The sequence below is a fragment of the Stenella coeruleoalba genome (genome assembly GCF_951394435.1).
Source record: "Stenella coeruleoalba genome assembly, chromosome: 14".
NCBI lineage: Eukaryota > Metazoa > Chordata > Mammalia > Artiodactyla > Delphinidae > Stenella > Stenella coeruleoalba.
Window position 1 is genome coordinate 12427086 of NC_137160.1, and position 26204 is coordinate 12453289.

Genomic DNA, 26204 nt, shown 5'->3' on the forward strand with positions numbered 1-26204 from the left:
GCACTTGGGTCCATAGTTCTAGTTATTCCTCAAGCACTTTTCTTAACTTGATACTGGATAATAAATTGCTTTTTTCTAAGTTAGAAAGCAATGTGTTTCTGTCATTTGCCAATGGCAAGAATCAGTGTTGAATGCTGTATTCATTTCCTGTTGATGCTGTAATAAACTGTTATAAACTTAGTGACCTAAAACACCACAGATTCACCATCTCAAAGCTCTGCTAGTCAGAAGTCTAACGCAAGTCTCTGGGCTAAAACCAAGGTGCCTGCAGGGCTGCATCCCTCTCTCAGGGCTCTGTGGCAGAATCCAGTTCCATGTCCTTTCCAGCTTCTCCATCCACGTCCCTTGACGGGGGCCCTTTCCTCCATCCTCAAAAGCCAGCAACAGTGAATCTCTCTGTGCTCTCCCTTGATGGTCACATCCCCCTCTGACCTCTCATTTCTATTTTAGTTTGCTTTCTTTTATGAATGGGATTGAGCATCTTGTCATGTGTTTACTGACCTTTTCTGTTTCCTCTTCTGTGAAGTATCCATTTCATGTCAATTTTTCTACTGGATTGTTTGCCATTTTCTTACAGATTCTTTCATGGCAATATTTAACCACTAAAGGATTTATCCTTTAGTGGTTAAATTTGTTAAACTATCATCTCCTGGTTTGTGCTTATATTTTTATAATTTGTATGGTGTATTTTAAACTTAAAGTACCTGTATTTTAATGTAGTTGATTTTGTCCATTGTTTACCTTAACTGTTATGCTTTTTATATATTGATTAAGAAATCCTTCTTTGGGAATTCCCTGGTAGTCCAGTGGTTAGGAATCCGTGCTTTCACTGACAAGGGCGTGGGTTCAATCCCTGGTCGGGGAACTAAGATCCTGCGAGCCTTGCAGCATGGCCAAAGAAAAAACAATCCTTCCTTTCCCTAAAGTCATACAATATTCTGCTATATCTTCTTGTAAAGCATATAAAATTTTCATTTCTCGTTAAGTGTTTACTATCTCAATAATTGTTTTCTTCTTTTAAATAAGGAATTTTTCCCAGCATACTGTATTGGGCTGTCATTTTCCTATTGACCTCTAATACCAATTCTTTTCTGTTTCACATTTCATATATGAATAAGTACGCTTCTGGGCTCTTCTGTACTATTAATCTGTTTGTCTATCCCTGTGTAAACACCACACTGTATTACCAGGGCTTTATGACAAGCTTCAATATCTAGTAGAGCAGAGCGCTGCAACTTGATCTTTTTCTTTAGAAATGTGTTATAAATTTTGGCCTTTTGCTTATTCATATAAATTTTTAAATAAACTTGTCAGGTTCCATAGAAGCATTGCTAGAATTTGGATTAGAATTACATTACATCAATAGGACAAGTGGGGGAGAACTGACAATTTTTTAACTCAAGGTCTATTCGTGATATGAAATATGTCCATTTATTTTGGTCATCGTTAATGACTGTCAATAGCACTTTATAATTTTCAACATAACAGTCTTGCTTATCTTTTGTTAATTATCATTCCTAAGAACATTATATTTTTAGTGCAAAATTAATTACATTTTCTAACTATTGCATTTTAGATGCATAAAAATGCAATTGACTCTTGTCTAATAATGATACTGTGTACAACTATAGCAGGTATTGCTCTAACCTCTTTATCAACCTATTAAATCCTCTCAACAACTCTGTGAGGGGGTCCTGTTATCATAATTACACTTTATTTTGGCATTCAAACCACCGCATCAATTTGGTCACAGGGAATTTGAAGTAAGGCAGGGTAGGCAGAGTGACGTACAAGGACTGCAGCTCTTTATGGAGAAGAGAACTTGCCGCAGAACAAAATGCTGTTGGTTTCATGGTGCCTGATGAAGAAAAGGAAAGGGTGGTCTGCACAAAATCTTGGCTCAGTTCTGCTGCACCGGGAGTTCCTAACCACCGCGGTGGCCGCAGCTGCCTCCGTGCCCTCCTCGTTGACCTCTACAAAGCACTTGTGCACGACCTTGGACATGGGCACGTTCTTCTTGGCTGACATTCCAGAAAAGTCGGCCTTGGCTTCCTCAAAAGCATCAGTCATTCCTAAACTTCGAAGAAAAGCCTCCAAGTCATAACTCTCCTCCAGCTTTAATCTGGGAAGAAAAACTTGAACTTTATCCTTAGTCAACTTTTCTGGATTTGTCCAGGCTCTGAACTTCCCATATGTAAGTGCCTTTTCCACCTGAAATAATGAAGAGTTAAATCTTAAAAGCTAGATGACAAGAGCCTGGTACTCACCCATCCCCCCACGCATTAACACCTCCACACACACGCATGACCTGCAGTTAGATGGTGAGATCTAGTCCAAGACAATCTAAGGGATATTTCCTCTTATAAACACACCTGGATTTCCCCTCAAATTCTTGCATTTTCCTTGTTTTATGGACACAAGAACAGTTAGAAAACACCTGAGACAAAGATAGGGTTTTATTTTTAACTATCTGTAGCAAATTCATTTCAAGCATTTTTTTAGTTTAGAAAATTCTCATAACCAATGGATTGTATTCATGCGAAACACTTTACCATGAGTTTGAGAACTTGTTCGACAAAAGGGAGACAAAGCATGGCTCAGAACTCTGATGGATGAAAAATGGGGAAATCAGGGATCATCTGAACGGGAAGGAAGATGTGGATTCTGGGGAGGGGAGAGCAGCAATGGGGAATTCCACAGGACGATTGCTTCTGGCATCCTTGTTTGCCCTCTGCCTGCCCTGGAGTTTCAAAACCTACAAGACCCAGAACTCATTCTGTTTATCCACAGGGAAGAAATAAAGGAGGAAGAGGGGGCTTCCACTTGCGTCCCCACTTCCCTTCACCACCTGGAGTCCAGGTGAGTTCTCCTCTCCCGTGACAGCTGGGTTTGGATGTCAGCTCTATTCCTAGACTCTCCTAATTTTCTTCTCAAGTCGCCGTGACAGAGCTCATCCTTGCTTATGCCAGGACCTTCCTGATTCCATGGAGAAGCCAGGGAGATCAGGCAGGCCCTAGCCTCACAGCGGTGTGCTGGTGTGCAGGCGGTGGGCTGGAGCTGGCTTGTATCTCCGGAGAGAGTCAATTGTTAAACCCTCGGGAGCCTAACTTCAGCCATGGTGGGGGTATTTACACCACAGGAATCACTAAATATCATAATGCTTCCCCTCCACCCCAGAGAGCCAGATAACGAGCATACTATCACTCTTGTGCCTCCCACCCTACAAAGTTACTTTCCCCCATCCTGAACCCCCACTTTCCGTCACGGGAAGATGTCTTCCTCGTGTCTGAGATAAATTCCTCACCTGTACTTTAGACGCTTGCTCCTCAAGTTGGTCTATGACCAACGGCATCTGCATCACTTGGAATCTTGTTAGAAATGCAAAATCTCAGGCCATAACTCCCCCCAAATAAAAGTCTGCATTTTAACAAGATCCCATTAGGTTAATATGCACATTAACGTTTGAGGAACACGGCCCAGATTCTATCCTTTTCCTGTCCTTTTGTTCAGTAATTATTGGGCTCTCAACTAGACCCTCCCTTCAAAATAAATAATAATGTTCTTATAATTTTGGAAGTCTCTCTTCTAAGCTTCATCAAAATTTGTCAATACCAGCAATTCCACTCCTAGTTGTACCCTCAACAGGAAATGCATACACATGTTCACCCAGAGACATGCAGTGGTGTTCATTTAGCACTCCTTAAAATAATCCTAAATTGGAAATTCCTCAAATGCTATCTGGTGGATGGACTTTTAAAAATGAGCTTAGCCTGGATCCATGGACACTCAGACTCATTGCCAAGGGCTTAGCACAGCGAGATCTGTGTTGTCATCAGGCAGTAAAGTGAGCATACTCAGCACCCCGTCCACACAGGGCAGCTCCGGACCTGGGCGTGCACCTCTCCACATACCCCATTTTATATTCAGCTTGCTTAAACATCATCTGCACTGTCTTCTTCTCCTAATAAGAATACAACATTAAAATCAAATTACTGAAAAATGAGCGCAGTGCACTGAAAGATATGTCTGATTCGCAGAATCCCTAGGTACATATAATTATTATTTCTATGCACTTATGCTGATTGATGTAAAGTCTTCATTATTACATATTAGTGTTGAGTATAACATTCTGTTGCCCCAGCAGATCAAGTATTATGAGGCAGGAGAGAATCAATTGATGAATATAGAGAGACACAAAACTATATTATTCTCAGAAGAAATTGTGGTTTTTTTTTCTCTTTTGAGAAGATGGGTAGAGAAGCACTCCCAGGGACCTTTTAATTAAAAGATTATTTCTCGGGCTTCCCTGGTGGCGCAGTGGTTGAGAATCTGCCTGCCAATGCAGGGGACACGGGTTCGAACCCTGGTCTGGGAAAATCCCACATGCCGCGGAACAACTAAGCCCGCGCACCACAGCTACTGAGCCTGCGCGTCTGGAGCCTGTGCTCTGCAACAAGAGAAGGCTGCGACAGTGAGAGGCCCGTGAACCGCGATGAAGAGTGGCCCCACTCACCACAACTAGAGAAAGCCCTCGCACAGAAACGAAGACCCGACACAGCCAAAAATAAATTCATTAAAAAAATATATATATATCTAAAAAAATAAAATTATTTCTCCAAGTTAAGGGGAAATTTAACTAATATTCAGGTCTTTAGGCAGAAAGATCTGGTTGGAAAAGGTATATAGGCCAGAGGGAGTTATACTTTTTTTTTTCCCCAATTTATTTATTTATTTTTGGCTGCGTTGGGTCTTCGTTGCTGCGCGCGGGCTTTCTCTGGTTGCGGCGAGCGGGGGCTACTACTCTTTGTTGTGGTGCGCGGGCTTCTCGTTGCGGTGGCTTCTCTTGTTGCGGAGCATGGGCTCTGGGCACGCAGGCTCAGTAGTTGTGGCTCACGGGCTTCGTTGCTCTGAGGCATGTGGGATCTTCCTGGACCAGGGCTCGAACCCATGTCCGCTGCATTGGCAGGCGGATTCTTAACCACTGCGCCACCAGGGAAGCCCCGGGAGTTATACTTCTATTCTGAAAACTTGCTCAATTATATAATTGGCTTTATGGCCTTGCTTTTCTTGAAGGGGGAACCTTGATCAGATGTCTAGGGTCCACCATTTTTAAAGCTTGCATCAAATATATTCTAGATTTATAAATTTTTGTGTAATACACTGTTATCAAGCGGATGGAGGTCAAATTCCAAGCTAACAGTTACTGACCCCAGCCGTTATCATATTCAAAAGTGAATGGAGAAAAGTGTTTTTAAAGTTAGGCATGTAATTCTAGAAATCAAATATACAACATGATGCTATAGTTAATAATACCGTATCAAATACTGGAAATTTGCTAAGAGGGTAGATTTCAGGTGCTGTCATCACAGAAAATATATGGTAACTATGTGAGGGAAAGATATTTTAATTAGCTTGACTGCGGTAATCATTTCACTATGTATATGTTTATCAAATCCTCACTTTGTACACCTTAAATATGTATAATTTTTATTTCTTAAGAAGTTCCAAGAATAAATAAAAACAAAGCTGGCCTGAACATTTGCTAACACTTTTTTTCTTGTATTAGGAATTGTACAGCCATGAATTCTAAGGCAATAAATAGACACAGTTGTCACTGACTGTTGCAAGAAAGTGTCTAAATACAACAGTGACAGTAAAATACAAACATAATTCCAAGGCTTAGAAGACAGTTTCTTTCAATCCAAATAACATGACCAGAGAGAGAAGATCGATTTGACCAAGGATCCAAAAACAAAATGATCTAACCATTATTTTCGTTTTTCTCTTTCCCATTCCAATAAGAGATATATAGGGGGCATGAAATTCCTTCAGAAATAATAAATTAAGAATCAAGAAAGTGTGAAATAAATTATGTTTTTCCATTCACTCACAACCTTTCCCAGAGTATTACTTTAGAAAGTAGCTGTATATCTGCAAAAATATGTCCCTACCTTGTTGGTTTTAAAGGTCATTCCCCTTGTGTGCTTTCTGTCAAATTGCTCATTCCACTTTCCTTTGAAATAGGTTGCATTCACAAGGACCAGCTTGGTCAGAGGACCGATTGCCCCAGCCCCCAGTATCTCTGAAATCTTTCCTGTAAAGAGTATGAGAGAAAGTTATTGCTATTGGGGGAGAATAAACATTCTTTTACAAAAGTTCTCTTGACACTGAAAGCCGAGGCTTGGTGGAGGAAAGGCTGGATCCTGTAGTTCCGGCTGCCTGAGGAACCGGGGTGATGGTGTTTCATTCTGTGCACACGTACAGCGTAGTGCTTGTCCTTAAACAAGAATCTTGAAGCAGGCAGGTCAACGACCATTTTGCCCTCAATTTATAGATGTAGAAATTCAGGTTCAGAGTATTTGCCTGACTTTTTGCCAAGGTCACATAGGCGACCAAGTGGTTGAGCTGAGAAAATAACCCAAGAGTCTCGATTCCAACTGTAAGCTTCTCGACCTTGGCACCATCATTTCTCAGCCACGCCACTACTGGCATTTTAGGCCACATAATTCTTTGTTTGGGGGATGGTCCTATGTGTTTAGGATGTTTAGCCAGTATCACTTCCCCCAACTATGACAACTGAAAATGTCTTCAGTTATGGCCAGATATCCCCTAGAGGTTGATTCTGATTAAGAATCGTTGCTCTGTGCCCACCTTCAAGTCTCATTTAGGTGAGAAGAGGCTTCCAAAGGATGGGGATACAGATCTGTAAATGGGAGAAGGCAGCTTCCTGGAGGGAGGGAATGGGGCAAAAGAATTAGGGGGATGCAATAAAGGGGCCCAAATTAAGTTGTCCAATGAGAGCGGAGACAAGGTGATCCCCAACCCCCCCTCCAGCTCTGCTATTCCGGGAAATCTTGGGTGGTCAACCTGTTGGAAGGAAGGGTGTGAGCAGCCGTGGAGGGGGAAGTGGGTGGTGGAGGGAGGGTGAGGTGTGGAGAAGCTTCTGGCTTCCCTAGGTGACTCAGTGCTGCTAGGTCAACTGGAGAGCCAGAGACCACTACACACGTGACGTATGAAAATATCAACGTGAAAGGCTCTTCCCTTCCGATGGTCGTTGGCTGCCTGCGTGATCACGGGTATTGTGGCTGCCTGACGCGCAGTGGATGCGCCAAAAGATGGAACGGATGGAATAATGAGTGCCAGGTGGGCATGTGAACAAACGAGTGACGTAACCTCCCCGCCTGCTGACGTCTCTAAATTACGTGCTGAGTACTTAGAGTTCTGAAAAGCACGTCCTTTTTCTCTGCACTCTAATTGAGAACTGGCAGAAATGTTTCTGCTGAGACAGAATGTGTCTGGACAGGGCACCCTGTATGCTCCACAGTAGCTGCACTTCCAGAATCTGGAGCAAATTCAGAAAAGCAAACTTAGCCACAGCCAAGTTCAGAGGGCAGGAGAGGGCTGTGGATGAAACTAGAGCGGCTCACATCACCACTGGGAGGTGACATGAAACGTTGTCCCACCTCAGCTATAACCTAAATGGAATGTCCTGCCCTTAGAGCACGGCAGTGTCCTCGCAGGTAGAAGTTAAATGGGGCAACCAAAGAGGAAGCATTTTTCGGGGATGTTCCATTACCTTCCAGAGGGGAGGGCATCTGAGAGACTAACATTAGGTTTAAGCATTTTTCAGAAATCACCACTTTGTAAGCCCAAGAAAAATATCAGAATTGCATCAATGGCCTGAAAGCCCAGCAAACACACATAAATAGGCCACTGGTTACAGGGTCACAGTGGCCACCCGTGGAGGTCACATCCCAGGTTACAGGGTCACAGTGGCCACCCGTGGAGGTCACATCCCAGGTTACAGGGTCTCAGCGGCCACCCGTGGAGGTCACATCCCAGGTTACAGGGTCACAGTGGCCACCCGTGGAGGTCACATCCCAGGTTACAGGGTCACAGTGGCCACCCGTGGAGGTCACATCCCAGGTTACAGGGTCACAGTGGCCACCCGTGGAGGTCACATCCCAGGTTAGGGTCACAGTGGCCACCCGTGGAGGTCACATCCGGCAATCTCAGCTCTGTGTCCCTCATAACACCACATCTCCTGAAATGAAAATCTCTCACCTTCAGTCTTCTCTGTCACCCAGTCATTTACGTGTTTCCTGCATTCTTCAGTGTCTTTAGAAAAGTTCAGTTCCTCCAGGTCTGCCTGATAGAACTTCTGGCAGGATTCCTTAAAAGCCTACAAATGCAAAATACCTAGTTTGGCCACATTCCACTTGTCAAAGTTTCCTAAAAGTGTGAAAACATTTCTTTCTTAACGTGTTTCTAGCACAAGTGCTTGCACAGGGCACCCTGTACTTTAAGACTCATTTATGCAATTAATCAAAATGTATAGACTGCTGGCTTTGTGCCTGGTACAGTGCCAGGTGCTGGACACCAGGGTGAAGACATGACCTTGGACCTGAGGTGGCTCACAGTCTGCTGAGGGAGAAACATATACACAGGATAACTACAATTTTATTTATTTATTTTTTTTGCAGTACGTGGGCCTCTCACTGCTGTGGCCTCTCGCGTTGCGGAGCGCAGGCTCCGGATGCGCAGGCTCAGCGGCCATGGCTCACGGGCCCAGCCGCTCCGCGGCATGTGGGATCTTCCCGGACCGGGGCCCGAACCCGTGTCCCCTGCATCGGCAGGTGGACTCTCAGCCACTGCGCCACCAGGGAAGCCCCTACAATATGTTTTGAGAATACAGACGGCGGCAGCCATGCACAAAACAGCCCGTGAACATTCCTGTCAAACGCTTAAACTCCATATTGACTTTCTGTTTGATTTTGTCTCCCCTACTAGGTGGTCTAACCCTGTTTCACTCATTTTTGTATCATCAGCACCAACCACAGTGTCTGAAATATCCTTAGGGAATGATTGGGAGGCTCCACAGTAGAACTAGATTATCAACAAATCTTACAGGTTCTGTGTGTGTGTGTGTGTGTGTGTGTGTGTGTGTGTGTGTGTGTGTGTGTGTGTGCGTGTAGGGTATTAGGGAAAACAGTGACAAGGGATGAGCCATGGAATGTAAGTTGGGATAAAATCAAGAAGGTTGTTATATGCAATACATTAAAACCCAAGGATAACTCACCTCATGAAAACTTGTTTTCTGATATAACGTGCCTGGCAATGGGCTCCCATCCTCCGCCCATCTCCTGTTCTCAAACATTTTAGCTTCTATAGAAGAAAGAAGATGTAGAGAGAAGAAGGACCCAAGCAACCAAGAGAAGTGGAGAATGGTTCCCTGTGTCCCCAGTATTCCCCAATTACAGTATTCCAAGGTCAGTCTGATATTCAAAAATGAATATCAATTAACCAGGAGATTCCTGGAATCACGAGTGCTCATCCTAGAAAACCTAACTGGCTGAGGGATCCAGAATCATCTCCAATAATATTTAAGCCCAGAGCAGGCAACCTCCACAGGGTAGCACCCAACAGCAGCTAGAACACGATTGTATCTGAGTCTAACAAAATAACCCTTGGAACTGCTGGCCAATAAGATGGCCAGACTTGTCCTGATCATTCATTAATCTTAAGATAGCATCACTCTGCATATTATGTGGCATAATTTTTTGGACTTCACTTATTGAACAATGGCAGGCTTTTACTGGACTAGGGAGCTTTGGAATTATATGTTGAAGTAAATAGGAACTACCCAGGTTCAAAACCTTATTTTTTATGAACAGATTTTAATTTTAGAAAGATTATTCTGTCAGTAGTGTGAAAAGACTAGGCTGAATTTGGAGAGATCCATTAGGAAACAATTAAAGTAACAGTGTAGAAGATGTGAGAGTCTGGACCCAGGCAATGGCGGTGGTGATTCAGAAGACGGGACAAATTTAAGAGACTTTGCGAGGCCAGCTCCACAGAAACAGCCCAACAATCAGAGATGAGATCAGGGGATGGCGAGAGTGATGTGGTCACTGAGAAGGGGATCGAGGGGGAGAGGCAGATCTGGGTGCAGGAAGATGGACAAATTGAAATTGATATCTGGGAAGATATATCAGAGACAATACTTTTTCAAAGGACACAATTCAGAAGGAATCATAAAATTCAAAATTACAATTACAAAATATAATTCTAAGCACATTTTTTTTTTGCGGTACGCGGGCCTCTCACCGTTGTGGCCTCTCCCGTTGCGGAGCAACAGGCTCCGGACGCGCAGGCTCAGCGGCCATGGCTCACGGGCGCAGCCGCTCCGCGGCACGTGGGATCTTTCCGGACCGGGGCACGAACCCGCGTCCCCTGCATCGGCAAGCGGACTCTCAACCACTGCGCCACCAGGGAAGCCCAAAGCACATTTTTAAGGCAGCAGAGCTACACTTTATCTCTGCTCTTCTGTAGTTTCTGTATTATTTTCAATTTCTTTTTCATCAGTGTGCGAGCAATACTTACTGGCAGGAAATCGCATGTCTTTTCCCCAAAGAGTCTGTTCGCAGTTCTGAGCAAGTACTGAGGGCCAGATTTGTTCAATTCCATGAGAAGTGACTGGAATCCTTGGTGAATATCTCCACCTTTGTTCAAACAAAGTGCCTGGTAATAGAAGACGAGAACGGCAACTTTTGACATGCCATTTCTCCCCCAAAGAGCTATTTCCAAACAAATTTCTACACTGAAAATCACCGCGAATCCTATTTTAAAATGAGTTTTGTTTAACCGTCTAGCACAGGGTTCCTCAACCTGGCAGTACAGACTTTTGGGGCCACATACTTTGTTGGGAGGCTATCCTGCACATCCTAGGATATTTAGCTGCATTTTTGGCCTCTGCTCACTAGATGTCAGTAGCACCTCTTGGTTATGACCACCAACTCTGTCCAGACTTTGTCAGCTGTTCCAGGGAGGAAAAATCGCCCCCAGGTGGAAAGCCCTGCTCTAGCAGATTTATCTATGCCAGGAAGACAGCACGTAATAACTCAGGAGGGAGACAGAACAGAACAAACAGGTAGCGGGAATGACCCACAGAAGACAAGATGAGCAGAAATGTTTCATTAGCAATTCCACAGAAGTTCTCCAGACCAGACTGTGACTTAAATGTCAGGTCAGAGTGAGAATCAAGGCTGTTCCCTTATCTCCCAACAACCCCAGTCCAAAGCCTCATTCCTCCAGGGAGCTGGAAGAAAGAGCCACCAGGGATTCAACTGTGGCCGTGGACACGCTTCTGGGGGGTGTCTGCGCACCCCGCTATTAGTGGGAACATGTGTATATGACAGTTTTCTCGGATACATTCACCAGACAGTCAAAGAAACTAAGACACAGATAGGGCAAGGTCCACTTTCCTAAAGTAATATCCACTACTTCATTGGTAGCTAAGCGCACATATAACCCATTTCAGATCAATCAGATAATATATTCCCTCTAAAAAACTCCAGAAGATGTAAGTCCTCATTTGTGTTGCATTCGTCTTCCACTTATGCATAATTGTACACTAGAAACAACCGATTTAACAAAAAGGTTCATTTACACAGTTGCATTTCAATTTGAAATACAATGTTAGCAAAAGTTTAAAATAGAACAAAGTGGAAATTCTTGGCCTTTTTGTGGAACAGAATTTTAGTTCACCTTTCTTATCAAAGATGCAGAAAATAACGTAGTGACTTGATTTCTCCCACGAAAACTAGCAGGAGATTCCGTCTTACACAATTCACCTTTCCACCCATGTCTGCTTTCTCTCCCTCACCACGGTGCCCCTCCCACCTCCCAGCCTCACTGGCTACCATCAGCTGGAGTGAAGGATGAACAGACCAGCTCTATGAAAGCACAGAGGAAGCCCGCCCTTGGTCTTCCTTTGTGGTGGGCACGCATACCTGGGACATCTGCGCCGCAGTGTTTCCTTTGGCCCCCATTAAGACCATGGTCAGGGCAGAGGAGAGGCTCAGGGGAGAGAAGAACACGTTTCGCAGGCTGTCCTTTTCACCCAGCAGTTTTAATAAGTTGATGGCAAAAGTGCCATTTGCTTCACAGAGATCATCCATCAGTGAAGGTCTGTACCCAAAGCACAACACAGAAGCACGTTAGCCATGCCCTCCACTCGCCACTGCGCACTAGTCACTAGTCACACCTCCAGCCCTGTCTGTGGACACTGGGTATGGGCAGCAGAATAACTGCATCCCCAGACATCCATGTTGAATCTCCAAAACCTGTGGCGATGTTATCTTACATGTGACTGAACTAAGGACCTTGAGATGGAGTCACCTGCATCATCAGGTGGGTTCAGTGTAATCACAGGCTTCTTATAAGAGGAAGGCAGGAGGGTCAGAGCCAGAGAAGGAGAAGTGAGGATGGACGCAAAGGTCAGGACGGTGTGGAGACACAGAACGCAGGCAGCCTCTGGGAGCTGCAAAAGGCAAGGGAACGGACTCTGCCCTAGAGCCTCCAGACTTACAATGTAGCTCTGCCAATATCTTACGGACTTCTGACCTCCAGAACTGTAAGATATATCCCCCTATGACTAATAGTTCTTCAGTTTGCTGTCTCTGGCGTAATTTATAAGCAATGTTCTATGAATTATAATATACTATAAATAAAAATGACATTTCTGTCACGATGTCACATGAAAACAGCCGGATGGATTTCAACAGATTTTGGAGGGTTTTTCTGGGATGGTCTGCCCTAAAATGTGGGCTCCTGGGAAGACACGAAATTTACTTTAAATCAGAAGGACTCGAAAACAATACACCATTTTCCACTGGAGCTGTTGAAACTGGTCTGGGAGCTGTAAAGGGAGCCCCTGGGCACGGAGGTAGAACATGAAGCCCAAATCTCCAGTCATCAGACGCACACTTTGAATCAGGCACTAATTCTGGATCCAGGCTTCACTTTCCCCCCCAGCTTGACTAAACTTTAGACAAGCTTCTTCCTGCCTCTGGTGCCTGACCTCTCTTTCCTTAGAGCACTTACTTTAGGCAATTTGTCATCATAATTTCTTCCTCTGCTCCTTTGAGAGGTAAACATTTTGAAAAGCCTCTTTCCTATTTTACAGCCCAAGACAATCCTTCTCAAGTCCCTAGCAGCCATCCCTTTAAAATGTAATTGTCAAGGAAGATCGTCTCCGTGGGATGGTGGGAGCACAATCGCAGCAGGCACCTTGCTGCAAGTTGTGAAAAGCTTTTGCAGCGTATTAATTTTTATACTTTTAGAAAAATTTTATAAATGTTGCATTTATTTCTATTAAACCTTCTAGAAACCTGGGCTGCTAGTCAGTAAATTACTAAAGTTCATCAGCTCATCTTGTTTTCCCTGAATCTCTCTGCTGTTACAGTTGAAGACATTTTGGAACATAAAAGGACAAATCGTCACCCATAATCCCATGATGCTATAAGCTATTTTTTCTATTATGCTATCTTTTTTTCAATTGGTATGTATATTTGTAACTCAAAAATTGTAAAGCTACACAAGAAAAATATGTTCCAATTTGGAAAATTAGCAAACAAGAAAAGTACTGGAAACTCCACCTAGAGATAAGGGTCATCATGCATGCGCTCATTTTTATAAACAGATGGGCCATTCCCTGGTCCTTCTTCTTTCAGTTCCCCAGTGGACTAGAAGGGCCTCCTGCAGCAGTCTTGAAAGTATATTTCATTTCGACTTGGAGGGGGTGGGTCTTCTGGGCCTCAAGGGCAGGAGGGGAAAGTGGGTGGGGAACACAACTGTTTTAACCGGAGCCTCTTCACTGTTGAATGGTTCCTTTGAAGCTTCCTTCTAAGATATTTTTTTCAAGAGGAGATGTCTCTGGTTTAAAAGAAAAAAAAAGGGTGGTGGGGAAAAAAAAAAAAAAAGAAACGGTGTGAAGTTCACACTCTAAATATAAAACAACAGCCCAAACCAGTGCACATTCTTTAAAGTTTGAAAAAAATGTATTAAAACGTCAACCAGGGGCTTCCCTGGTGGCGCAGTGGTTGGGAGTCCGCCTGCCGATGCAGGGAACGCGGGTTCGTGCCCTGGTCCGGGAGGATCCCACATGCCGCGGAGCGGCTGGGCCCGTGAGCCATGGCCACTGAGCCTGCGCGTCCGGAGCCTGTGCTCCGCAGCGGGAGAGGCCGCAGCGGTAAGAGGCCCGCGTACCAGAAAAAAAAAAAAGTCAACCAAGAAAATACAACAATGGCACAATTTGAAAACAGTGCTCTATACTTAACAGGTCATTTAATAGAGGACACAGTGTTAAGTTCCTCACTGCCCTCACTTTAGTAAGTCCCTCCAGAGCCGTCAGCTGCAGGGCTTGAACCCGAGGGCTGCAAGGCTGATGTGTCTGCAGTGGGCAAGTCCCACCGCAGAGCAAGCCTTAGCCTGCCTCCAGGCCACTTCTCACCCCACATTTCCTCACCTTACACTTGAGGATGTTTCGGAAAATAAAAACCTAGGAGCCAGGAGGGCTATTCAAACTTGATAGCACTGCGCCTACCAGAAGGTGGCACCAAAGAGACTCAAAGAAGGAAAGAATTAGGTAAACTGGAGATGAAAGACAGGAATAAATTTGGATTTGATCTTACATGAGCATAAGAGTTTTGACCTGTGGACTGAAATAAAAAATGCACAACGTGAGATTAAGTCGTGAGCTAAGTTTTATTCGGGGGTCTTACTGAGGACTGTAGGCTGGGAGCCAGCCTCTCAGAGAGCTCTGAGGAGGTAGGGGGAGAAGCATGATCTTAGGGAATGCACGCAGGCAGACGTACATATCAGTAAGGGGTTACTGCTAGTCACGAGGACCAGATACCTCAGTTAGTGATTTTAGTGCTTTCCTACGTAGGAGAAGTGCAAGCATCTGGGTTCATTAAAATTTTTTCCTGCGATACCTCTCTCTAAGGAGGCTGTTTTCCCAAAGCACAGAGTGCCTCATCCTGTTTTTCATCCTGAATTCCTTTCAGCATGCACTGTAGGTCAGTGACTGCAATGGCTAATGACTTGATCCTTGTAGAACTGGATGGCGGGCAACGTTCTTTGTTTTACAGGAACCAAGGTGAAGCAGACATAAGCTTGGGCTGATGAGTGTGTGAGTGTGTGTGTGTGTGTGTGTGTGTGTGTGTGTAGTTGTCCAATCTGAAAAGGCAAAGGAATGAACTGGAATATCACATCAATTTCCTCTTTACATTGTAACTGCTCTTAATTGTAAATGTCTATTTCTGGTTTCTTCCATATTGCCTCTTTCTTCATCTCATTTCCTCACCTCCATTCCTTTTCAACATCCAGGTGCTGGTCAGCAGCAGAGTACTTCCCATCAGCATCTCACCCCCAGCACTGACACACCGTCACACACACACACCAGTGCACCTCTCAGATGTGCCCCAGCTCACACCAGTGAAAAGATTTTATTTCCAGCTAGTAAAATGGATTGGCATTAAACTCGTTTTCCTTTCACAGGTGAACAAAGTCAGAACAATTAAATACTGTACTCAGGTCTCAGAAAAAACTGACAGATTCAGCCACAAAAGCAAGCTTTCTCTTCCAAGTAGTTGTCCCTCGGTATCCATGGGGGATTGGTTTCAGGACCCCCGTGGATACCAAAATCCAAGGATGCTTAAGTCCCTTATATAAAATGGTATAGTATTTGCTCATAACCTACACACATCCTCTTGTATACTTTAAATCAGCTCTAATTACTTACAATCCCTAATACAATGTAAATGCTACGTAAATAGTTGCCAGAGGGCGCAAATTCAAGTTTTCCTTTTGGAACTTTCTAGAATTTTTTTCGAATACTTTCCATCTGCTTTTGGTTGAATGTGCAAGTGCAGAACCAGTGATAGAGGGGAGGGCTGACTGTACTCAGCATCATTCTCTCCTGGGGGCCTTGAATGCCTGTCATCTCCCTGCTCCACTCCCCCATCCCATACTCACATCCCAAAGTGAATCTGTTCAAAGAGCACTTATGTCCAATTGTCCTTATATGATTTTGAAGAAAAAAAATAAAAAACAAATGCCATAATTCCTGACTGGGAGCTCCCACCCTTGGGGAGATACACATGCATGAATGCATGGTTTCAAGCTGGCTGTGCACTCCGTACCAAGAAAACCGACAAAGTGCTAAGGAAGCCCACAGTAAAGCAGAATGAATTCTCTTTAGGAGTTCAGGAGAAGGGAAACAGGACTGGGCAGGAGCTCCTGAAGGTGGTGAAAGAGGGAGGTGAATGTTAGGGCTGTGGCTGCGGGATAGGCAGGTACAAAGAACGTAGAGGAAGGCCATGGTTTGTGCGGGGACCCAGGGCCCTGGGTGGGTGTGTCTCCTGTGAGAGAACTGATGCGTGAGGCAGGAGGGGCCCCTCACGCCAGGTTTAAAGGTTTGGACTTGAGCTATGGTCTGGAAAGCCAGGAACGGTTTTCAAACAAATGCTATACCTAAGTTTTAGAAAAATATTGCGTCTCACCATTTGGTGGGTAAAAAGGCTGTGGACCCTGCCGGAAATTTCTGCACTAAAGACTAGAAGATGGAACTGTCAGGCTGGGTGACTGGGAGGGAGGGGAGGGTAGGGAGGGAGGGGAGGGGAGGGGAGGGAAGGAGGGAGGGAGAAGAAGAAAAAGAAGAATGAGAAGTTGGAGGAAGTGGAGAACAAGAGGAGGGGAGGGGAGGGGAGGTACGCGCAATAAGCTGGATCGCAGAGAGGACAGGGACTTGTGCTGTAGGTGGCATTGACCCAGCACCTCTGCGAACTTGCCCAAGGCTCCATGCAAACTCCGGGCGAGGAGGCAGTGGGCGCCACAGTCTTCCTGCTGACCCTGCGGTCCTCCCACTCACTCTCTCCAAAGTTCCCGCCCATCCATCTCCGGGAACCGCCGCCCAGGCTCGGGTTCCCGGCCACGCCCTCACTGCCAGCAAATCGCAGCGCAGCGGCGGCAGCAGGCCGCTCGGCCCTTCCACTCCGGAGACCACCCTCTGACCCAGGGCGGGTCTGCGCACCGCGCACCTGCGCTCGGGTCTCGGAGCCCGGTCCTTGGAGACTCACTTTCGAGCCCCAGACCAAGCGGGCCGGGGGCCCAGGGTACGGCGGGGGCCAGGGCGACCCCAGCCCCGCAGCTCTCCTGCCCGGATACCTCCTGCCGTCGTTCCCCTAGTCCTCTCCTCCTCCTTTCCCAACCCCTGCGTCTGCCTCTGGCCTCCCTTCCTCGCCTCCTCGCCCCCTTCCTCCCTCCGCAGGAACTCTAGGCTACAGGCGGCCGCCGTGGGAACCTGAGGGCTCGGGAGCCCTCCCAGCCCTGGTACCTGGGAGATTCCAGCTGTTGCTGCGGCCGCTGCTATTCCAGCTTGGTGGATGCTTCACGTCCGCTTTGCCTTCGGGCCGGCTTCCGGCGGTGACTCAGAGCGCCGGCAGATAGCGCTGCCCTGTGCAATCTCTGACTCCGCACTCCCAGGCTGGACTTCCGGTCGGAGGCTCAGGCTCGCGCGCACCCTCCTGCCGCGGCCTGAGAGCAGACGGCGTGGCGGGGGAGGCAAGTAACCCGTCCCCTGAGGGTGTTTGGGGAAGACTTAGCCAGTTGGGGCATTGGTTTGTTTTCCTGGGTTAGTACGCGTGTATGCAAGAGCAGCTTCAGAATCGGAACTCCGCTTTGAAAATTAAAAGCAAAACCAGAGGTTAAATCTTCCTAAAGCCAGTGGTTTCCAAACTGTTTTGGTAGGACGTCCCATCAAAACAATTTTTAAGCATGCGTCTCCACTATCGAATTTACATGTACTTTATGCTAAATACTAATATATTATGCACGCTATAAAACACGTAAACAAAAAATTTTAAGATAAGAAAAACACTTTTATTAGAAGTACATTTTTGTGCTTACCAAAATTATTTTAAAATTTAATGAGATCAATGTAATTGAATATATGTTTGCCTGTTTTAATCTTAGTTTAAAGCTTTGAAATACAGTAATTTGAAGACCTGGTTTAAGTTCAGTTTATTTCTAAACTTGGATTGATAGCTATCATAAGAAAAGGCTTCTCAGGAAATGGGTTGATTTAAAAATGGAATAAAGCCATTATTAGTTGTACTTACTAAACACTGACATTTGATTTTCATCCACATACTAATTATGCAAAGATTTCTGGTTAAAATCTAACTGGTAAAAATCTCTTTATCCTCTTGAAAATCATTTGTTCTTGCAAACCAAAATTTTTAAACTATCATATTTTAAATATTTTTGACAGTTTGAAGCCCACCAAATCTTTTCTCTTTCTAAGATTTTAATGAAGTTTAGAAAATTATGTTTCCAAGTTTTTAAGTGCCCAAATATGAAATTGTTAATATCTTTTTAGCAATAAAATCATATAATGGAAAATATCCATATAGATGATCTCAAAATAATCAGTCTACACTCTTTCAAAAGCAGTTGATTTCTCATTCATAGGTAAGATGTACCTTTACCTAAAGGCAATCGACTATTTATTTTGAAGAATACATGCTAGATTTTCTACTACTAATTAGCCACTTAGGATCACAGAAAAGTTCACCACATTTGGAGCACCAGACTTTAAAAAAAATATGTAAGTAATTAACCTCTTTTTTAAAGTACTTTGGTATGAAATAATAAGCAAGCCTCATTGTTTTTCAAAAGCTATCGATGGTTGCTACATTGCTTATTAAAAAATATTGTAAAAGTTCTACTTTTTAATGTTCTAGGTGGTTGTTTTTAATCACAGTAATACCATCTGGTAGCATGCATCCTTTGCAATACCTTGCCCAGGGCAGACACATGAGGACGCAACTCTCAAGCCTCTGCATTATGAAACAGTGGGTCTAGTGCCTGTGCACAGGTTCAAAGAGCCAAGTTGAAGTTCAAATCCAAGTAACTATCCCTGACCCAAAAGTCTGTGCAGTTCAGCTTCTAGAGGGGAACTGAGAAGGCTAATTAGGAGTCAGAGATAAATGGAGACCCTCCAGTCTAGAGCATCACAGAACAATTCTGACGAGTATCCTTGCCATCTCAGGTTTACACTGGGTCAGAGAGTTCCTACTCTGGAAAAGCTTAAAGGAACCACAGCCCTGACACATCATTAACTAAACATGAATGGGATAAAGATCATATAGGGATTAGTTCTCCTGGTCTCTGACAGATAGTGGCAAAGGGAATATCTTTCCTCTTTACTCCCAGTAATGGAGGGGTGGCCCGTGGTCCCCTTCATGGGGCCTACCATATCTCTACCCCTTCTGTTTCAAGGAAAGTAGACTTCTTTCTTCTCTAGGACATGGTTCCATTAGTCATCTCCTGTAACTTTATCTCTTTTACTTCTTTGGAGTCTTCTTATCTCATAAAGATACTCAGGCTCTCCCATATTAACACAAACAAATAAACACAACGCCCCACAACTTCCTTACTTCTATACTCTGTAGCTGCTGCCCTGCTTTTCCATCCTTCCATTCACAGTCAAGTTTTTTTTGATAGTTTTGTTTTTCCTGGCAACAAAGGAGATTAACAGACTGTGATTATTATTTTTTTTTACATCTTTACTGGAGTATAATTGCTTTACAATGGTGTGTTAGTTTCTGCTTTATAACAAAGTGAATCAGTTATACATACACATATGTTCCCATATCTCTTCCCTCTTGTGTCTCCCTCCCTCCTACCCTCCCTATCCCACCCCTCCAGGCGGTCACAAAGCACCAAGCTGATCTCCCTGTGCTATGCGGCTGCTTCCCACTAGCTATCTGCCTTACGTTTGGTCGTGTATATATGTCCATGCCTCTCTCTCGCTTTGTCACAGCTTGCCCTTCCGCCTCCCCATATCCTCAAGTCCATTCTCTAGTAGGTCTGTGTCTTTATTCCTGTCTTACCCCTAGGTTCTTCATGACTTTTTTTTTCTTAAATTCCATATATATGTGTTAGCATACAGTATTTGTCTTTCTCTTTCTGACTTACTTCACTCTGTATGACAGACTCTAGGTCTACCCACCTCATTACAAATAGCTCAATTTCGTTTCTTTTTATGGCCGAGTAATATTCCATTGTATATATGTGCCACATCTTTATCCATTCATCTGATGATGGACATTTAGGTTGTTTCCATCTCCTGGCTATTGTAAATAGAGCTGCAATGAACATTTTGGTACATGACACTTTTTGACTTATGGTTTTCTCAGGGTATATGCCCAGTAGTGGGATTGCTGGGTCATATGGTAGTTCTATTTGTAGTTTTTTAAAGAACCTCCATAATGTTCTCCAACAGCGGCTGTATCAATTTACATTCCCACCAACAGTGCAAGAGGATTCCCTTTTCTCCACACCCTCTCCAGCATTTATTGTTTCTAGATTTTTTGATGATGGCCATTCTGACTGGTGTGAGATGATATCTCATTGTAGTTTTGACTTGCGTTTCTCTAATGATTAGTGATGTTGAGCATTCTTTCATGTGTTTGTTGGCAGTCTGTATATCTTCTTTGGAGAAATGTCTATTTATGTCTTCTGCCCATTTCTGGATTGGGTTGTTTGTTTTTTTGTTATTTAGCTGCATGAGCTGCTTGTATATTTTGGAGATTAATCCTTTGTCAGTTGCTTCATTTGCAAATATCTTCTCCCATTCTGAGGGTTGTCTTTTGGTCCTGTTTATGGTTTCCTTTGCTGTTCAAAAGCATTGAAGTTTCATTAGGTCCCATTTGTTTATTTTTGTTTTTATTTCCATTTCTCTAGGAGGTGGGTCAAAAAGGATCTTGCTGTGATTTATGTCACAGAGTGTTCTGCCTATGTTTTCCTCTAAGAGTTTGATAGTTTCTGGCCTTACATTTAGGTCTTTATTCCATTTTGAGCCTATTTTTGTGTATGGTGTTAGGGAGTGATCTAATCTCATACTTTTACATGTACCTGTCCAGTTTTCCCAGCACCACTTATTGAAGAGGCTGTCCTTTCTCCATTGTACATTCCTGCCTCCTTTATCAAAGATAAGGTGACCATAAGTGCGTGGGTTTATCTCTGGGCCTTCTATCCTGTTCCATTGATCTATATTTCTGTTTTTGTGCCAGTACCATACTGTCTTGATTACTGTAGCTTTGTAGTATAGTCTGAAGTCAGGGAGCCTGATTCCTCCAGCTCCGTTTTTCATTCTCAATATTGCTTTGGCTATTCGGGGTCTTTTGTGTTTCCATACAAATTGTGAAATTTTTTGTTCTAGTTCTGTGAAAAATGCCAGAGGTAGTTTGATAGGGATTACATTGAATCTGTAGATTGCCTTGGGTAGTAGAGTCATTTTCACAATGTTGATTCTTCCAATCCAAGAACATGGTATATCTCTCCATCTATTTGTATCATCTTTAATTTCTTTCATCAGTGTCTTATAATTTTCTGCATACAGGTCTTTTGTCTCCTTAGGTAGGTTTATTCCTAGATATTTTATTCTTTTTGTTGCAATGGTAAATGGGAGTGTTTCCTTCATTTCACTTTCAGATTTTTCATCATTAGTGTATAGGAATGCCAGAGATTTCTGTGCATTAATTTTGTATCCTGCTACTTTACCAGATTCATTGATTAGCTCTAGTAGTTTTCTGGTAGCATCTTTAGGATTGTCTATGTATAGTATCATGTCATCTGCAAACAGTGACAGCTTTACTTCTTCTTTTCCGATTTGGATTCCTTTTATTTCCTTTTCTTCTCTGATTGCTGTGGCTAAAACTTCCAAAACTATGTTGAATAAGAGTGGTGAGAGTGGGCAACCTTGTCTTGTTCCTGATCTTAGTGGAAATGCTTTCAGTTTTTCACCATTGAGGACGATGTTAGCAGTGGGTTTGTCATATATGGCCTTTATTATATTGAGGAAAGTTCCCTCTATGCCTACTTTCTTCAAGGTTTTTATCATAAATGGGTGTTGAATTTTGTCAAAAGCTTTCTCTGCATCTATTGAGATGATCATATGGCTTTTCTCCTTCAATTTGTTAATATGGTGTATCACGTTGATTGATTTGCGTATATTGAAGAATCCTTGCATTCCTGGAATAAACCCCACTTGATCATGGTGTATGATCCGTTTAATGTGCTGTTGCATTCTGTTTGCTAGTATTTTGTTGAGGATTTTTGCATCTATGTTCATCAGTGATATTGGCCTGTAGTTTTCTTTCTTTGTGACATCCTTGTCTGGTTTTGGTATCAGGGTGATGGTGGCCTCATAGAATGAGTTTGGGAGTGTTCCTCCCTCTGCTATATTTTGGAAGAGTTTTAGAAGGATAGGTGTTAGCTCTTCTCTAAATGTCTGATAGAATTCGCCTGTGAAGCCATCTGGTCCTGGGCTTTTGTTTGTTGGAAGATTTTTAATCACAGTTTCAATTTCAGTGCTTGTGATTGGTCTGTTCATATTTTCTATTTCTTCCTGATTCAGTCTTGGCAGGTTGTGCATATCTAAGAATTTGTCCATTTCTTCCAGGTTGTCCATTTTATTGGCATAGAGTTGCTTGTAGTAATCTTTCATAATCTTTTTTTATTTCTGCAGTGTCAGTTGTTACTTCTTTTTCATTTCTAATTCTATTGAGTCTTCTCCCTTTTTTTCTTGATGAGCTGGCTAATGGTTTATCAGTTTTGTTTATCTCTCAAAGAATCAGCTTTTAGTCTTATTGATTTTTGCTATCGTTTCCTTCATTTCTTTTTCATTTATTTCTCATCTGATCTTTATGATTTCTTTCCTTCTGCTAACTTTGGGGTTTTTTTTTCTTCCTCTAATTGCTTTAGGTGTAAGGTTAGGTTGTTTATTTGAGATGTTTCCTGTTTGTTAAGGTAGGATTGTATTGCTATAAACTTCCCTCTTAGAACTGCTTTTGCTGCATCCCATAGATTTTGGGTTGTCGTGTCTCCATTGTCATTTGTTTCTAGGTATTTTTTGATTACCTCTTTGATTTCTTCAGTGATCACTTCGTTATTAATTAGTGTGTTGTTTAGCCTCCATGTGTTTGTAGTTTTTACAGATCTTTTCCTGTAATTGATATCTAGTCTCATAGTGTTTTGGTCGGAAAAGATACTTGATACAATTTCAATTTTCTTAAATTTACCAAGGCTTGATTTGTGACCCAAGATATGATCTATCCTGGAGACTGTTCCATGAGCACTTGAGAAGAATGTGTATTCTGTTGTTTTTGGATGGAATGTCCTATAAATATCAATTAAGTCCGTCTTATTTAATGTATCATTTAAAGCTTATGTTTCCTTATTTATTTTCATTTTGGATGATCTGTCCATTGGTAAAAGTGGGGTGTTAAAGTCCCCTACTATGAATGTGTTACTGTCGATTTCCCCTTTTATGGCTGTTAGTATTTGCCTTATGTATTGAGGTGCTCCTGTGTTGGGTGCATAAATATTTGCAATTGTTATATCTTCTTCTTGGATTGATCCCTTGATCATTATGTAGTGTCCTTCTTTGTCTCTTCTAATAGTCTTTATTTTAAAGTCTGTTTTGTCTGTTATGAGAATTGCTACTCCAGCTTTCTTTTGGTTTCCATTTGCATGAAATATCTTTTTCCATCCCCTTACTTTCAGTCTGTATGTGTCTCTAGGTCTGAAGCGGGTCTCTTGTAGATAGCAAATATATGGGTCTTGTTTTTGTATCCATTCAGCCAATCTGTGTCTTTTGGTGGGAGCATTTAGTCCATTTACATTTAAGGTAATTATCGATATGTATGTTCCTATTCCCATTTTCTTAATTGTTTTGGGTTCGTTATTGTAGGTCTTTTCCTTCTCTTGTGTTTCTTGCCTAGAGAAGTTCCTTTAGCAGTTGTTGTAAAGCTGGTTTGGTGGTGCTGAACTCTCTCAGCTTTTGCTTGTCTGTAAAGGTTTTAATTTGTCCATCAAATCTGAATGAGATCCTTGCTGGGTAGAGTAATCTTGGTTGCAGGTTTTTCTCCTTCATCACTTTAAATATGTCCTGCCAGTCCCTTCTGGCTTGCAGAGTTTCTTCTGAAAGATCAGCAGTTAACCTTATGGGGATTCCCTTGTGTGTTATTTGTTGTTTTTCCCTTGCTGCTTTTAATATGCTTTCTTTGTATTTAATTTTTGACAGTTGGATTAATATGTATCTTGGCGTATTTCTCCTTGGATTTATCCTGTATGGGACTCTTTGTGCTTCCTGGACTTGATTAACTATTTCCTTTCCCATATTAGGGAAGTTTTCAACTATAATCGCTTCAAATATTTTCTCAGTCCCTTTCTTTTTCTCTTCTTCTTCTGGAACCCCTATAATTCAAATGTTGGTGCATTTAATGTTGTCCCAGAGGTCTCTGAGACTGTCCTCAGTTCTTTTCATTCTTTTTTCTTTATTCTGCTCTGCAGTAGTTATTTCCACTATTTTATCTTCCAGGTCACTTATCCGTTCTTCTGCCTCAGTTATTCTGCTATTGATCCCATCTAGGGTATTTTTAATTTCATTTATTGTGTTGTTCATCATTGTTTATTTCATCTTTAGTTCTTCTAGGTCCTTGTTAAATGTTTCTTGCATTTTGTCTATTCTATTTCCAAGATTTTGGATCATCTTTACTATCATTATTCTGAATTCTTTTTAAGGTAGACTGCCTGTTTCCTCTTCATTTGTTAGGTCTGGTGGGTTTTTATCTTGCTCCTTCATCTGCTCTGTGTTTTCCTGTCTTCTCATTTTGCTTATCTTACTGTGTTTGGGGTCTCCTTTTTGCAGTCTGCAGGTTTGTAATTCCCATTGTTTTTGGTGTCTGTCCCCAGTGGCTAAGGTTGGTTCAGTGGGTTGTGTAGGCTTCCTGGTGGAGGGGACTAGTGCCTGTGTTCTGGTGGATGAGGCTGGATCTTGTCTTTCTGGTGGGAAGGTCCACGTCTGGTGGTGTGTTTTGGAGTGTCTGTGGACTTATTATGATTTTAGGCAGCCTCTCTGCTAATGGGTGTGGTTGTGTTCCTGTCTTGCTAGTTGTTTGGCATAGGATGTCCAGCACTGTAGCTTGCTGGTCGTTGAGTGAAGCTGGGTGCTGGTGTTGAGATGGAGATCTCTGGGAGATTTTCGCCGTTTGATATTATGTGGAGCTGGGAGGTCTCTTGTGGACCCGTGTCCTGAAGTTGGCTCTCCCACCTCAGAGGCACAGCACTGACTCCTGGCTGCAACTCCAAGAGCCTTTCATCCACATGGCTCAGAATAAAAGGGAGAAAAAGTAGAAAGAAAGAATTAGTAGAAGTAGAAAGAAAGAAAGAAAGAAGGGAGGGAGGGAGGGAGGAAGGAAGGAAGGAGGGAAGGAAGGAAAAAAGAAAGAAAGAAGATAAAGTAAAATAAAGTAAGATAAAATATAATAAAGTTATTAAAATAAAAAAATAATTATTAAGAGGAAAAGAAAAAAAAACAAACAACGGACTGATAGAACCTTAGGACAAATGGTGGAAGCAAAGCTATACAGACAAAATCTCACACAGAAGCATACACATACACACTCACAAAAAGAGGAAAAGGGGAAAAAATCATAGATCTTGCTCCCAAAGTCCACCTCCTCAATTTGGGATGATTCCTTGTGTATTCACGTATTCCACAGATGCAGGTACATCAAGTTGATTGTGGAGCTTTAATCCGCTGCTCCTGAGGCTGCTGGGAGAGATTTCCCTTTCTCTTCTTTGTTCTCACAGCTCCCGGGGCTCAGCTTTGGATTTGGCCCCGCCTCTGCGTGTAGGTTGCCTGAGGGCGTCTGTTCTTCGCTCAGCCAGGACGGGGTTAAAGGAGCCGCTGATTCGGGGGCTCTGGCTCTCTCAGGCCGGGGGAGGGAGGGGCACGGAGTGCGGGGCGGGCCTGCGGCGGCAGAGGCCGGCGTGACGTTGCACCAGCCTGAGGCGTGCCGTGCGTTCTCTCGGGGAAGTTGTCCCTGGACCCCGGGACCCTGGCCGTGGCGGGCTGCACAGGCTCCCCGGAAGGGGGGTGTGGAGAGTGACCTGTGCTCGCACACAGGCTTCTTGGTGGCGGCAGCAGCAGCAGCCTTAGTGTCTCATGCCCGTCTCTGGGGTCCGCGCTTTTAGCCGCGGCTCGCGCCCGTCTCTGGAGCTCCTTTAAGCAGCGCTCTTAATCCCCTCTCCTCGCGCACCAGGAAACAAAGAGGTAAGAAAAAGTCTCTTGCCTCTTCGGCAGCTCCAGACTTTTCCCCGGACTCCCTCCCGGCTAGCCGTGGTGCACTAACCCCTTAAGGCTGTGTTCACGCCGCCCGCCCCGGCGGGTGAGCAGACAAGCCTATTGGCCTGGTGAGTGCTGGTCGGCACCGATCCTCTGTGCGGGAATCTCTCCGCTTTGCCCTCCGCACCCCTGTTGTTCTGCTCTCCTCCGCGGCTTCGAAGCT

General features: G+C 43.6%; 2 protein-coding genes across 6 annotated transcripts in view; one reads left to right on the forward strand and one right to left on the reverse strand.

The window, feature by feature from the left end:
- Positions 1–688: 688 nt before the first annotated feature.
- Positions 689–17260, reverse strand: LOC307196770 (serpin B8-like). The gene is given in 9 exon segments (XM_079942090.1): positions 689–2211; positions 3814–3884; positions 3887–3904; positions 3907–3961; positions 5952–6094; positions 8065–8182; positions 10384–10521; positions 11793–11970; positions 17180–17260. Coding segments are annotated over 8 exon segments (1116 nt in total). The 5' UTR covers positions 11961–11970; positions 17180–17260; the 3' UTR covers positions 689–1806.
- Positions 17261–18173: 913 nt separating this feature from the next.
- LOC307196769 (serpin B3-like) overlaps positions 18174–26204 on the forward strand; it is a 106579-nt gene continuing 98548 nt past the window's right edge. For 4 of the 5 annotated variants that reach the window (XM_079942088.1, XM_079942085.1, XM_079942087.1 and 1 more), the window contains exon 1: positions 25718–25969. The gene's annotated coding sequence lies outside the window, so the exon portion shown is untranslated. Of the gene's footprint in view, positions 18452–25717; positions 25970–26204 lie in introns of those variants that run through there. The other variant, XM_079942086.1, reaches the window with a different exon arrangement.